Raw genomic sequence first — 13,863 nt, forward strand, 5'->3', positions numbered from 1 at the left:
CGTTGTTGATAAACAAAAACAGATACGAAACAGAACTCATTGAATTAAGAAAACTTCCAAAATATTCCCCTAAACTCTCATAAAATGACCAGCCAAGAACGTCAAATTCTTCGGAAGAAGGATTTCCCAGACATGGCTCGAGAAGCACTTCCTATAATAGGTAAATGTATTTTATATACTCAAATATTCTCTTGGTCATTTGTACCGTTTAATTATTCGCAGAAAATCTTATAATCAATCGAAACAAGCATGATATTGCAATGGACCTAATAGGTGAATTCGTTTTCCGAGAGCGAAAAGAGGATCAGCGTAGCCAACAACAGTATCAGAAACATCCGATCACTCCACGATTGTCATCAATAGAAGAGTTTCAATTGGTACTCGTCTTGTGTGATTTTTTCTCCCGCCCTGGTCCGGATGCTACCAGGAATGCGGTCTTTTTCTCTCTGTTTGGTGGTTCTATTGGTCGGTCCAGTGTGCTTAATAAACTGATTAGCACGGCAGTTTCAGGATCGATAGCCCCGGTGAGTAGCATAAGCAGCGATCATGAACAACAATTTCACGGTAAAATCCCTATACATTCAGCTTCTATGTGCAGCTGGAACATGGATGCAGCAGCTTGGCTGTACCTCCTTACCAAGCCTGGAGCTGGCCCAGTGCATAGTCAAAGATTTTGTCATCTTCTCAAACAAATCATCCGAGCAACTTAAATCGCTTCCGATGGTCGCTCCTCGCTTCGCCGCGAACTTTATGACCGCCGTTACTGATTTATATTTGAACGGGGGCAAGGGACAACTGGTGGCCCCACCGGATCTTTTGCTAGATGTAATAACTGAATGGGTTTCAGATAACCCTGCACTATGCCTCGCTTCCCAGCAACCCATGGCTCTGCCGTCAGGAGCAATCGCAATGCCTGTAGTGACACCATTGTCCGGATTGATCCGGTGGTGTGTACTCTCGTTGCTAATAACTGATCAGCAGAAGCTATACAGCAAACTTCATCTAGCTGTACTGCAAAGTCTGCTGGAAGCTACTCCACCCATTACCGCGCCGCCGTGTGCGCTAAATGCTCAACATTTGGGACTGATTATAAATTCGCTTCAGACGGAAATGGACGCACTGATAAAAGCAGGTAAATCACTAAACGAAGATTACATTCATAGCTGTCTGGAACGATTTGCGCAGGCTGTTCAGGTTGGACTTACTTCGCGATGTATTTTCGGCAATATTCCACAGTTGGTGTGTCGACTTGAGACACTACCAAGTAAAAACAAATTATTGCAGATTGTAATCAAAGCCAACAAGACGGTGTGAGAAGAATTATCAGATAAATCATTGAAATGAATATTCATTGTCTAAATCGACGTTTACGTTCAACCGAAATCCCTGAACAACACTATTGACAATCTAAAATGAAAAATCTTTCTTAGAATTACTATACGTTTTATTACTCAAAAAGGTTTGAATCTTTTAGTTTTCTTAATCTGGGTCATTTTCTGTGCATCTCGATCGTACTTCTTCCTTAAGCTCACTATATCGTTCTTCCTGGACTCTCGTAGTTGGAACGTGTAGAAATTCTTAAGCTCTTTAGTCTGTCGATCTTTGCCAATTTTCTCCTCCAGTTTGTTCACAGTGCCTTCCGTCTGCGAGAAAGTATTCGCATTCGATTTAGATACCGTCACCCAACCTTCATCGTCCTGTTCCGCTCCGTTTTTATTCTTCTGCTGCTCAACGTTGCGATCGTAGCTAGCCATATATTTATCGATCTCCTGTTGCAACCGAATCGGATCTGGAATACGATCCATGTACATCTTGGTCCATTTATCGATTCCAGTAAGTAATTTTCCATCGGAATTCAAAGCGTTCAGTTTTTGTGTCTTTAACAGTTTTCCCAATGAAGCTGATTGGTCGTACACAATGTACGCAACTTTGAACTTGCTTATATTCTCTCTTTGCTGTTCCGCACTATCGGATGGTTTTTCCTGAATGATAACATTGCTCACAGGCCCACCGGTGCTGAAAGCGAGCTTTAATGATTCAGCTGTCGCATAAGGAGGGACGTTGAGCACCAATAGCGTCCTGTGGTTTGGTTTCAGTTTGTTCAATGTTTTCGAAACATTTTCCCTAACCAACACGTGATGGTATGCGTTGTCCTGCTCTTTGAATTTTAATGGCAAATCTACAATAAAACAGTTGTTATGGTATTTTTTTGTATTAGAAGTTTTCTACTAACCAGTGAAATCAGAAATATCTAAGTTCATTTTGAAATATCAGAAGCAGCGTTGGCTGATTCGTGCGGTCCTTCGAAACGGCTGTTTATTTACTAACAAAGTTCTACCTCGTGTTATTGAAAACATGAATGAGAAACACTGGATGTCAAACTGACATATATCATTCAAAATTTTGAGTGATCAATGCTTTTACATACAGGTGAAATATGATAAGCATCGTTTTTTATTGTTGGTTTTGATATACAGTAATTTACCTCTAATTGAACAGACCTGTAAAGGCTGGTTTAGAGTTCCCGTGAACGTGAACTTGAACAGGTGGTGGAATAGTGCGATAATTACACGGTTAACTATATTGTGTACAAACAACTCAAAAAATCGTGGTGAATAGAGTGTTTTTGTTCGCGTTCACGTTCATATTAAAAGTTTGTTTGTAGTTTTAAAAGTTTATTTACGTGAAGTAAATAAACATCGAGGTTCAATAAATTCGGATAAAATATACAGTTGTTCACGAATCAGCCCGAAGAAACGAAGCTGTTCAACCCATGCAGAGATCCGATTGAATGAAATTGCATCCATATCGAAATTTTCATTGAAAACTCGAGAGTTGCTAAACATATCCTTTTACAGTTCACGGCGAAATAATTTTCAAAATGCCTTGGGATATTCGAACGTGAACATTACATCTGCATACACGCTTTTCCGATGCGACCGTAGTAGTCTAACCAGCATTTTTTCTATGGGAGGCGGGGTGCTGATAGCGATGAAAAAGTACCTGAAATATGAGCATGTTCCACTTCCGAATTGCGAATAGCTTGAACAAATCGCAGTTCGTGTGAAAACCGCACATCGCTCAATGTATATTGTGGCCATCTATCTCTCACCGTGCTCTAGTCCAGACTTATATCTCGCACACGCATACGCAGTGCAACACATAGCGGATCATTTTTTTGGGACTGACATCGTCATATCGGTAGGCGACTTTAACCTTCCTCATCTCCGGTGGCTTTTCGACGATGTCATAAATGGTTACATTCCATCGAACGTTTCATCCGAGGCCGAGCAGTCTCTTATAGAAAGCATGTTTACTACTGGCTTCCAACAAATATGCAATCTCGTGAACACGAATAATAGACTTCTGGATTTAGTATTTGTTAATAGGCCAGATGAACTAGACCTCATAGCACCGCCTATTCCAATTTTACCTGTGGACAATCATCACCCTCCTTTTATTTTAATACTTGACGAAAACGTAGACGATTCAGCACCTGACGACTGCAATGAAAATGTGTCATTCAATTTTCAAGCTTGTGATTTTGACCGTTTGAACAACATACTCACCAACATCGACTGGAGCGCTTTAATGAGTGACAGAACCGTGGACGAATCACTTTCGACTTTTTACGATAAGTTGTATCAAGTTTTCATTCAACATGTTCCTCGAAAAAGACGCGCATTTACCTCGGTTATTGGCAAACCATGGTGGACTCCTGAGCTGCGGCACCTACGCAATAAACTTAGGAAAGTACGTAAAAGGTACTTCCGGACGAGAATTGAGAGAGAACGCAACAAACTTCGCGAAGTGGAATCAAATTACAGAGCACTTCTTCTGTCCACCTACGAAAATTATATATCTAGGATTCAGTCGAATGTAAAAAGTGATCCTTCGCTCTTCTGGGACTTTGTGAAAAAACGAAGATCATTCACTCGTATTCCATACCATGTTAAATATGGAGAATCTCATGCAAGCTCAAATGCAGAAGCAGCGGAACTTTTTGCTGCATTCTTTGAGAGTGTGTTCAGCAAAGTGTCGCCCGTTAGTCGTCGCAATTGCTTTGCTAACATTTTATCGTATGACATCGCATTCCCGGTTTTGCAATTCACCATTGAAGATGTGAGGAAATGTTTTGAAGAACTTGACACCAAGAAAATATCGAGTACCAATGGAATACCTCCCTTGCTTCTTAAAAACTGCTCTTCCACCTTGGCGACGCCCATCGCATTTATACTCAACCGTTCACTGCGCGACCGAACGTTTCCGGCTGCATGGAAACGCGCCTCTATTGTTCCGATCCATAAATCCGGAAACTGCATTTATGTCAGCAACTACCGTGGCATATCAATACTGAGCTGTCTGAGCAAGGTCTTCGAAAAGCTAGTGCACAAGGCTTTGTACAACGTGTCAGCTCCAATCATCTCTGATACCCAGCATGGCTTCATGAAACTTCGGTCTACTACAACTAATCTGATGTGTTACGTCACCGCTGTATCCCGTGAAATAGAACTCAGGCGGCAAGTAGACTCGGTGTACATCGATTTTGCGAAGGCTTTCGACACTGTTCCGCATATCCTTATAATCAGCAAGATGAAACACATGGGATTTCCCGATTGGTTTATGGAGTGGCTGTGGTCATACTTATCGGATCATTCCGTTAATTCTTCACAATCTAGACCATTCAATATTTCATCTGGCGTACCCCAGGGTAGTGTTCTCGGCCCGCTGATTTTCAATCTCTTCATAAATGATTTGTCTTCACTGCTCTCTTCGTCTAAGCTATCTTTTGCCGACGATCTCAAATTTTATCGGAGTATTACCTCGCCTCTGGATCATGCCGCCCTGCAAGACGACATAAACACTGTGCTGACATGGTGTGGCGATAACGGTATGCGGGTAAACAATAAGAAATGCAAGATTATCACCTTCAGTCGACGTTATAACCCTGCCTACCACGAGTATTCCATGGAAGGAAAATCGCTTGATCGAGTCAAATCTATCTGCGATCTAGGAGTGACCATCGACGCTAAACTCAGGTTCAACGAACACATAGGAATCACGGCCGCCAAAGCTTTCTCTGTTCTTGGATTTATCCGTCGACACGCTTCCGATTTCACCGATGTTCACGCATTGAAGGCGATATACTATTCTCTGGTGCGCAGTATCCTGGAGTATGCTGCTCCTGTCTGGTGCCCGTATCACACATCGCAGATAATCACCATTGAACGCATACAGAGGAAGTTCATACGGTTTGCACTACGTCATCTTCCATGGAATGACCCTGTTAACCTTCCTCCATACTCCGACCGTTGCCAGCTGATCGACCTGGGTACCCTATCCAGCAGACGGGTTTACATGCAGCGCTTATTCGTCTATGACATGCTACGAGGCTACATTGACTGCTCTGAACTTCTGGAACAAATTCCATTCTACGTTCCACCGCGTCGTTTCCGGAGCTCCTCGTTTTTGGCACTTCCCCGCCACAGAACCAATTATGGTTACAACAATCCGTTCGACTCGTGTCTTCTTGCTTTCAATAACGTGAGTGATGAGTTCGATATGCATTTGCCCAAAAGCTCGTTTCAAAGAAGGATTAGGAATATTTTATAATTTAAGTAGTTTAAGTTAAGTAATAATTTCAGTCTGTGCGGCTAGGGCGAAGACGGTGATAAATAAATAAACATGTACGGAGAAATATTCTGACGTCTATATTCACCAATGTTTTCACGTTCACGTTCACCGAAGTCGGTGAACTATGATGAGCTCACTAACATCATGATTCCAAGGTGGAAATTCTGAATCGTTGTGAAATATTGAATTAATCCAAATTTATCAATATGAGTTATTTTAACCCTTTCACTACGAGCGTCGTCTATAGACAACATCCGCGCGACGACCTGTGTATACGAGTGTCGTTTTTAGACGACATGAGAGTGATACTGCACATCGATCACACCAGCGCGATATGAATACTTTACGGCGCAGTGCTCCGTATAACGGTAGCACTTCGGCGGAGCACACTGCCGTATTGAAAAGTGTTGAGGGGGCAAACCACGTTCACTTCATATCCCCCTGCGCATTATAGTAGCATCAGCATCGCTCCATGACAGTTCGTCTGATAACTGTCGAAATACAGTTGTCATAACAATCCCATATATTTTCCTCAAACACATTTTTGCTAACCACAAAAAAGATAGAGTTCCATCCGAGTGTTATTAGTAATTAATATTGTAATCAACTTAAGTCATCCTGTAGTAAGCTTTGCTGTATACAAAACAAGGAGACCAAATGTAAGTCGAGATGAATTATTGTAAAGCATATCTGAATTCATTATGTGAATATAATATATATTTATAGCTTTGAGCTCACTCACCAACAATTCCCCCGTGCTGTAAAGAGTTTCCGAAAAAACCCCAACAAAAGGGTTAAATATGTTCTTCAACTAGAAAATGATGCTTCCTATCGTTTCAAGACGTTTTTCTCATGTTTTTATATGACTGATGAATTATTAACAAAAAAGTGTTTGTTCACGTTCACGGGAACTCTAAACCTACCTTAAGACGATACGACTAAGAGCCCTCGCAGACTGCAGACTGACTTGTCGACCGATAGTTCGGTCGGCTTCTTAATCAGTACGGAGAGGTATGCATGTGCACACATTACACCGATTCAATTGGGTCGGTTTTTGCACCAGTAGGCCGATCCGACCAAACTGTCGGCTGAAAAAAAGTCTATAGTGTGCGGGGGCTCTAATTGGACATTTTCGCCGAGATGAACAATAGAAACTGGGAAGATTCACGGGTTTTGGTTGTGTTAAACTTTGATTGTTACTAGTAGCCAGGAAAATAGGAAGTTCACATACCAGGCATAATAGTCAGTTCAGTTACTCAAATGGTACAGAATTGAATATACGAATAACGTCGAAAAAGGATATATAAAAAATAACAACATATTTCCAAAAAAGATTTTTCGCAATACATTTATTATCTAAAAATAAACAGTTGGGGGTCTCACATTGGCTGCGCGTTCGCTTAGTAAGCGATCGATCGTGAGTTCAAAACTCAGAGCCCTCATTGACCATCTTTGTGGTAACAACAGTGATGGCAAAAAGTCACATTCAACGATAAATGAATAATTATATCCCTCTGGTCGGATGTTTTAAATCGCCCCCAGCAGGCGATGCTCTTTTATCCTTCATATGTACACAGAGAGAATACTTGGAACGGTGAACTACCAAGATCTAAAAAAAAGCAATATGAAAGAGGAATCCCCACTGTATGCACTCTCAAAGCATTACTTCTACTACTCAAGGCTACTCGTGAGTGCAAACCACAAACAATTAATCCCATCCCATAGAGCGGATGATGAGTTCTTAATCGGAAAGTGTACAAGAGATGATCAACTGAAATCTTACGACACTCGTCGAGGGATTTTTAATTCTCTATTGCACTGATCGCAGTGAGTGGCGTGTCGATTTTATTTTGCTGTCGTCTCTCGCCCGATAAACAGCAGACGGGTAATGGATGCAATTGATTAATTTTATTACCAGCAGATTTGGGCGAATCTCATCCCGCCCAAAATCGTTTTTTAGATTCCAATAATTCTGAACATTCACATTTCTCTTCAAATATTTTTTCTAATAATAATTCAATTAGTGATTTCACGAAACACTTTTCGAATTCAATGGAATTGTTGATTAATTCAATTCTGTGTGGTTTCGTTTTTCGTTGCAAATAAATGTAATGAATTAGTATGGACATATGTTATTCATATATCGTGGACTTCCGACATATGTGGCAGTAGATTTGTTGAACGACCAATGTTTTTTTTCATATCCCATCAAACTTGTTGCATCTCTTGAGTGTACATACTGCTTTGTCCGCAGATTTGTTTGGTTGAATCTGGTTAATTTCAGGTATTCAATCTCCATTTTGTCGAATAAGTACTATTGGAACAATCGGTATCGCAGAAAATGATTATCAACATCCTGCCTAATGTGAAGAATTTAAATGAACTGACGGCATTGGAATATATGCTATGTGAGTACCACACAATTATTATCAGAGCGAATAAACGTCCGACTGGGAGTCATGAACATCAATTTAATGTTCCCAAGATAAATTTATCCTTTGAAGGTCGTTAACCTTCCTAAAGATGATCAGATGGAATATATTCCAATGTCGTCTGGAATAACCGAACCAACACCTTATGATCGTGATGTTGTTTTTGCCATTGTTCTGATGTTTCATAACACGGCACTCTATTGATTATTCGTCGGAAATGGATAAAAAATATCGCCTACGGTTTTAGTAGCAGTGCAATATGGTGAGCCAGTCTCAGGATAAGAAAACATTTTAAAATAAAGTTTTTTTTAAATGAATCAGTAGTAAAACAAAACGTCAAAAAATTTCTCAGCTTCGTGATAGCAGATAATAATTACCTATTTTTGTTGTATGAGTATTCCCCCCACAAATTGTGGATAGTCTTTCTGCATACAAATTATGTAGAGTTCCACAATCCTTAAATTTTATGAGTAAATATTTACGTGCTTACACAAAAAACACATGTTGACATATTTGCGCTAATTTATGTTTTTGATTAATTCAAGGTAATTAAGGTCTTTTCTAGCCACAAGTTTACTCGGGCCCGAAAGGAGTGTTCTGTATTTGTGTTGGCGGAAAAATATATCTCGCAAGACCACGTGTTCGATATCGTAATAGCCTTGGCCAATAACGCATTTACATTACCTCATAAAATTAGTGATGTGAGAGGGATTATTGTTTGTAGTCTCTTGTAGATGAATTTAAACACCATCTGAGAAATCCTCTGTGGAGTATTAAACATTAATGTCGTCCTATCTGCTGTAGCGCATTTTTTCCTCACATAGTTTCATCGAAGTAAACGCGCCCGGAGAGGAAAATAGAACGCCCGGACGAGAGAGCGAGAATCGTAAAGCGTACGTCATAGGGATACTCATTCCCATGGAGCAAATTCTTGTTAGGAGTTGTAAACAGAACGAGGAAGGAGAGTAACTCAATTATTCGAACTAGTTTCAGTCTAGCAATGCTTTGGTCAACTCAGAGTTACCAAGAGAAAATCATTTGGTTATGATGGGAGAGGATTAATAGTTAGTCGCAGTTTGCACAGATTACGATCTGTGCAGTTTTCGATTAATCGTAAATCTCATCATGCTCCCTTGTTTTCCATCCTTGGTTGTTACAGAATAACTACGTCCACGCAACAATCATCAGCGATGGAGATCGATCCACGGTCGAAATAAGATCGATTCATCCATACAACTGCTCTGCTCTGCAAGACACTTCGGGCTGCTGTTCTATAAATAACTCAACAATGATCAATCAACTGTCTCCGCTGTCTGGTCTAACTGGATAATGAACAGAACGAAAACTCTTACGCCTAAATGGCTACTATGTAAATGTGTACCATATGCAATGGTATAGAAGGGAATACTCTAACGCCGAAAAATGGCAACTGTGTAATGTACTAATTATAGATATGATAAACATGTTACATGTACACGATTAAAATTCGGCTACGTTACAGCTAAAATGCTAATGAGCCTAAAATAAAAAAAGGATAAAAAAATAAAAAAAAATAAACAGAACATGTCACGAACTAAAATGTTTCATCTTTCCTTTGATTTCTTCTTATATCAGAATTAGCATTCTAATGTCTACTATGTATGAATTTTAGAGCAACTTCATGGAAGTTTATCTCTTGTCAGCAATTGTAATTACTTTTTTCGCAATTAGGGTGCTGAGCACATCAACTAGAAAAAAAAAACTAGTTCGTTCATTGCATCTCATTATTTTTACTTTTAATATCAATACTTTTCCTATGTAGTGGACTGTTATAAGAAAGGTAACAACATAAACAAAATCTGTGACGTCACAGATTTAAAAATCTTCCCACCTTACATTTCCCATCTCGATCAAACATATTCATCATATTTATGATATTTATGTTCGCAAGGCTTGGAAGTCGTATTCGTAGTCGTATTAGATTACAGTCTGTTGATTCCTAAATTTCAAGCAATTATAACCTAAGAATTATAACTTATTAGGTTATCCGGTGAGAAAATTAGTCGAAAAGTTTAAACCCTCTTAAAGCCAAAAAGAAGAAGAAGAAGAAAATTAGTCTTCGTGCCATTGTTATCGGTTGCTTTACTCAAATTAAAAGCGGAACATGAATTAGACTGTGTTTTCAAAAAAAGTGTACGTTCATCTGAAACCAATCGAGAAAATAGTGCAATTCGATTGAGGCAAAAAATAGAGCCACAATGAATAACAATGGATTCAGCACCGGAGAGGAAGATTCGCGGGGTCCCGCGGATCAAATTTGCTGTCTCCTAGACGACGGCGAACGATGCCGGAACCAAGCCGGGAATGCTTCGTACAGCAAACGTATCCAGAAAACCGTAACACAGAGACGATTAAAGTTAAACATTGATTCAGCAGTAAGCTACTTTTTATTCTCTAAGAACTATTATGTTTTCTTGTTTTTTTTGTCTCGGCTGTTGATTTCGTAATTGCATTGAAGCTTGTGTTTACTACAAGTGCATCAAATTTGTGTACGTGTGTTCGTGTCTTTGGTCATCCATGAACGCCGTGAAACAACAAATTCAACATTGCATACTAATTTTGACAAACTTGGAATTCTAATTTCGTTTATTTTTCGTTTTAGGCTCGCCACATTTACATTTGTGATTTCCACAAAGGCCGCATCCAGTGTGCCCGCACTAAACGTCGCCGACGTGATTCGGAGGATGACAGCAACGAAACGGACACTGACTTGCCGGAAGTGGATCTTTATCAGCTTCAGGTTAATACCCTCAGGCGATATAAACGATTTTATAAGGTATCCACTCGACCCGGCATAAATAAAGCTCAGCTTTCTGAGGTAATTTTCAGTACTGGGAGTAGACGGGACACATCCTATATTGTTCCTATGATTTCAGACAATCATGAAACACTTCAAAACCATTCCGATTAAGGAAAAGGAGATTCTCACCTACTTCATCTACATGGTTAAGTCGAACTCAAACAAGCTAGATCAAAAGAATAATGTTGGGAGTGAAGCTACTTGAAAATTACAAGGATAGCCCATGCCGCCGACTAGCCGACATTGGAAAAGATAACTGAAATTTCAAAATATGTAGGATTAATTTTATTTTGGACAAGGTGGAATCACTCATTGTTTCATAACAGATCATCCAGAATACAAATAAGGCGAGGACTTCTCCTTCTTTGTAGTTCATGCGATGCGATAAATAAAAATCGAAAGAACACCAATTCAATATTTTTATTGACATCTCTTAACAGATTAATTCGAAACTCATTGAGAAAGCTGCATCGCATCTCTGGAACTATCGAAGCTGCTTTGGTGGGGCAGACCATCCAACAAATCATCCTCATCCTCGTGAGCATCCATGTCGTATATTCGGATCGATTTCAATGATTCCGACACGACGGAGATAAGATTTCTTGGGCCAGAAACAGCAATCAAACCCGCTTCCATTCCTTCCAGTGGCCTCAAATGTCCTTCATCGATTAAAGTGTACGCATTGATTAAGCGACAACCGCTGCTAATGCTGCTCGTGGTGACCGTTTGAGCATTCACGAAAGGAATCGCTTCAAGTTGTTGCCTAATTTTCTTCAGTTCAACCTGAAGGAAGAAGCTTTGCGAGTGTCCTTCATCGGTTTGTGCTCGGAGCAACGCCGAAAGCAGGGCTTCGCTATAAAACTGAACATGTCGGAACTTTAATTCGCCAATGGACGAAAGTTTTGGTTTAAAATAAGGTTTTTCCCCGAAATGCAACCGTACGGATCGGACCTCAGATGATTTGTTGCACTCTGTTATGACAAGGCTGTTGTCGGATTCAAGTAGAGCGAACAGTGATGAATCATTCTCCTGCATGTTAATATGGGTAACCGCCCGCTGGAATGCTTCCGAAACCTCCTGGTTTCTCAGAGTCAGAATGCTTTTCTGTTTAAAATCCTTGCCAATAAATGTGATTGGGATTTTGAAAATTTTATCAATACAAGCCTTCAATTGATTGAACTGTTGAACCAGAGAACTGTCGATGTTATGAGGAAAAATGAGCGAACATGATTTCAGACACTCATTCTGTTCCAATAATTTTGCCCATTGATTTGTAGCATCAACTTTGGACGGGTAATTTAAGGGTTTGTCCTCTAAATATTGCCCAACGCGTTCCAAGTTGAACTTCCTTCTCGGTTCTCCCACAACCGAATCTGCGTCTTCGTTTTGCTCTTGGTTGGCATCGAAATTATCGAGAAACTCGGCCAAATAATTAATCTCCTGCTGCGTAACCGAAGGATTATCTTCCGGGAGTGATTCGTCCATCAGTCGAACAATCACGATGTACAACCATCGGAAGAAAATTTTAAAATCTCTTGTTGAGGTGTCAATTGTTTGCTGCAATTCGTAAGCTTTGATCAGAAAACTTCCACAGTTAATCAACGCTTCGTTGGAGACGTCTCCCAGAAGTGGTTTGTAATAATACTCGTTCCTGATCATTCCTTGCAGGGAATTCAAATGGAAGAATACGCTACAGATCGCAGTATGAAGTGGCTTCACAACTAGCTTCTGAATAGTCGAATAACTTAGCTCGATACTGTTTCCCAACTTTTTTAGCCCTTTCTCGGTCAAATCTCGGAGCAAAAACTGTTCCAGAGCCGGAGAGGTGCATCCAAACATCAACAGTTCCAAGAAGTCGGCCGATATTGATCCTTGGGGTTGACTGTTCGCATACTTTGTCAGCTTGTTGTCCATCTCCAACAAAACTGTCTCCCAAGCCTCTATGATGCATTCAATTGCATCTCCAATATATGCCATAGTACCCAGTATGTGAGCATGCTTGATCGCTAGATTAAGTAGTGAGGTTGAAAACCGTTTTAGGGTATCATTTTCGAATATGATTAATTCCAGCAGGCCTTCCCGTTCAATCGTGACGAACATCTGCAGAAAATTGGTGCTCATTTTAGCATCTTTTATCGTGGCATCGTCCGACCGAAGACCCAGCATTCGGAATAAATTCATTTCACAGCATGGTAGCATACCAAATACTGACAGATTGATGATCCCACTGGTGGTGCCGATGATAAGCAGGTTGAGAATTTGTTTCGAGTAAAATTTCAACGCATTATATTCGCTGGATTTGGTGGTCGAAGACAATGAATTCAGACCTGGCAAAGGCGGCAGAAATGTTGTGTGGTTGTTCTGAAAATGGAACAACAAAATAAATGACACGGTTGCCTAAAATATGAACTAGCATTACGATGGCATCCCCGCTGGTTCCATTCACACTGATTTCCGTTGTATTATCGGTCCAATTCATGCAGCGAATATCGGATTTAACGCTAAAGTTGTGAATTTCCTCCTTGTTTTCTATGTTTATGAGGAGAACGGCTCCGTTGCTGTATGCTGTGCAATGTTATGAAATAACTTGGTAATAAATTCATTAATTGCTAAAAAAAACTGTCCATACCGATGGCCATTACTTTTTCCAGCGGTCTAAAGGAGAGACCACGGATTCTCAAACCTTCCTCGGGAGGCGCAAGTTGCCATACCTTCTGCCATTTCAGACGGTATAATATGGCTTCGCCTTTGTCACTTGCAATTATAAGCAAATCCATCTTCTCGCTCCATTTGAGCATTTCCACTCGATAGCCAACATTTTTACTACCAGTTTGTTTCATAGGATATTTGTTTGATGAATACTGGAATGACATCCTCGCTGCACAAAGATTGCTCCCAAGCAACAATCTGAATAATCGGAATAATCAAACAGAAATGCCGGTTTGTTTATAAACAAAA

The 13,863-nt window shown here is 40.2% G+C and overlaps 4 protein-coding genes across 4 annotated transcripts; 2 read left to right on the top strand and 2 right to left on the bottom strand.

The window, feature by feature from the left end:
- LOC129761980 (integrator complex subunit 15) lies at window positions 1-1,340 on the top strand. The gene is made up of 3 exons (XM_055759867.1): window positions 1-160; window positions 223-524; window positions 586-1,340. The coding sequence occupies exons 1-3, from the start codon at window positions 85-87 to the stop codon at window positions 1,312-1,314; spliced, it is 1,107 nt and encodes a 368-aa protein (XP_055615842.1). The 5' UTR covers window positions 1-84; the 3' UTR covers window positions 1,315-1,340.
- A 105-nt stretch (window positions 1,341-1,445) lies between these two features.
- LOC129762300 (ribosomal RNA-processing protein 7 homolog A) lies at window positions 1,446-2,358 on the bottom strand. Its single transcript, XM_055760445.1, has 2 exons — window positions 2,234-2,358; window positions 1,446-2,179 (listed from the first exon to the last, which is right to left on the bottom strand). The coding sequence occupies exons 1-2, from the start codon at window positions 2,259-2,261 to the stop codon at window positions 1,452-1,454; spliced, it is 756 nt and encodes a 251-aa protein (XP_055616420.1). The 5' UTR covers window positions 2,262-2,358; the 3' UTR covers window positions 1,446-1,451.
- A 7,656-nt stretch (window positions 2,359-10,014) lies between these two features.
- On the top strand, window positions 10,015-11,309 carry LOC129770442 (histone deacetylase complex subunit SAP30 homolog). Its single transcript, XM_055773286.1, has 3 exons — window positions 10,015-10,480; window positions 10,708-10,923; window positions 10,982-11,309. The coding sequence occupies exons 1-3, from the start codon at window positions 10,304-10,306 to the stop codon at window positions 11,108-11,110; spliced, it is 522 nt and encodes a 173-aa protein (XP_055629261.1). The 5' UTR covers window positions 10,015-10,303; the 3' UTR covers window positions 11,111-11,309.
- Window positions 11,295-13,863, bottom strand: LOC129770433 (anaphase-promoting complex subunit 4). Its single transcript, XM_055773275.1, has 3 exons — window positions 13,535-13,863; window positions 13,325-13,470; window positions 11,295-13,266 (listed from the first exon to the last, which is right to left on the bottom strand). Exons 1-3 carry the CDS (start codon window positions 13,776-13,778, stop codon window positions 11,359-11,361), a joined length of 2,298 nt encoding a protein of 765 aa, XP_055629250.1. The 5' UTR covers window positions 13,779-13,863; the 3' UTR covers window positions 11,295-11,358.

This window comes from Toxorhynchites rutilus, chromosome 1 (assembly GCF_029784135.1).
Source record: "Toxorhynchites rutilus septentrionalis strain SRP chromosome 1, ASM2978413v1, whole genome shotgun sequence".
Taxonomy (NCBI): Eukaryota; Metazoa; Arthropoda; class Insecta; order Diptera; family Culicidae; genus Toxorhynchites; species Toxorhynchites rutilus.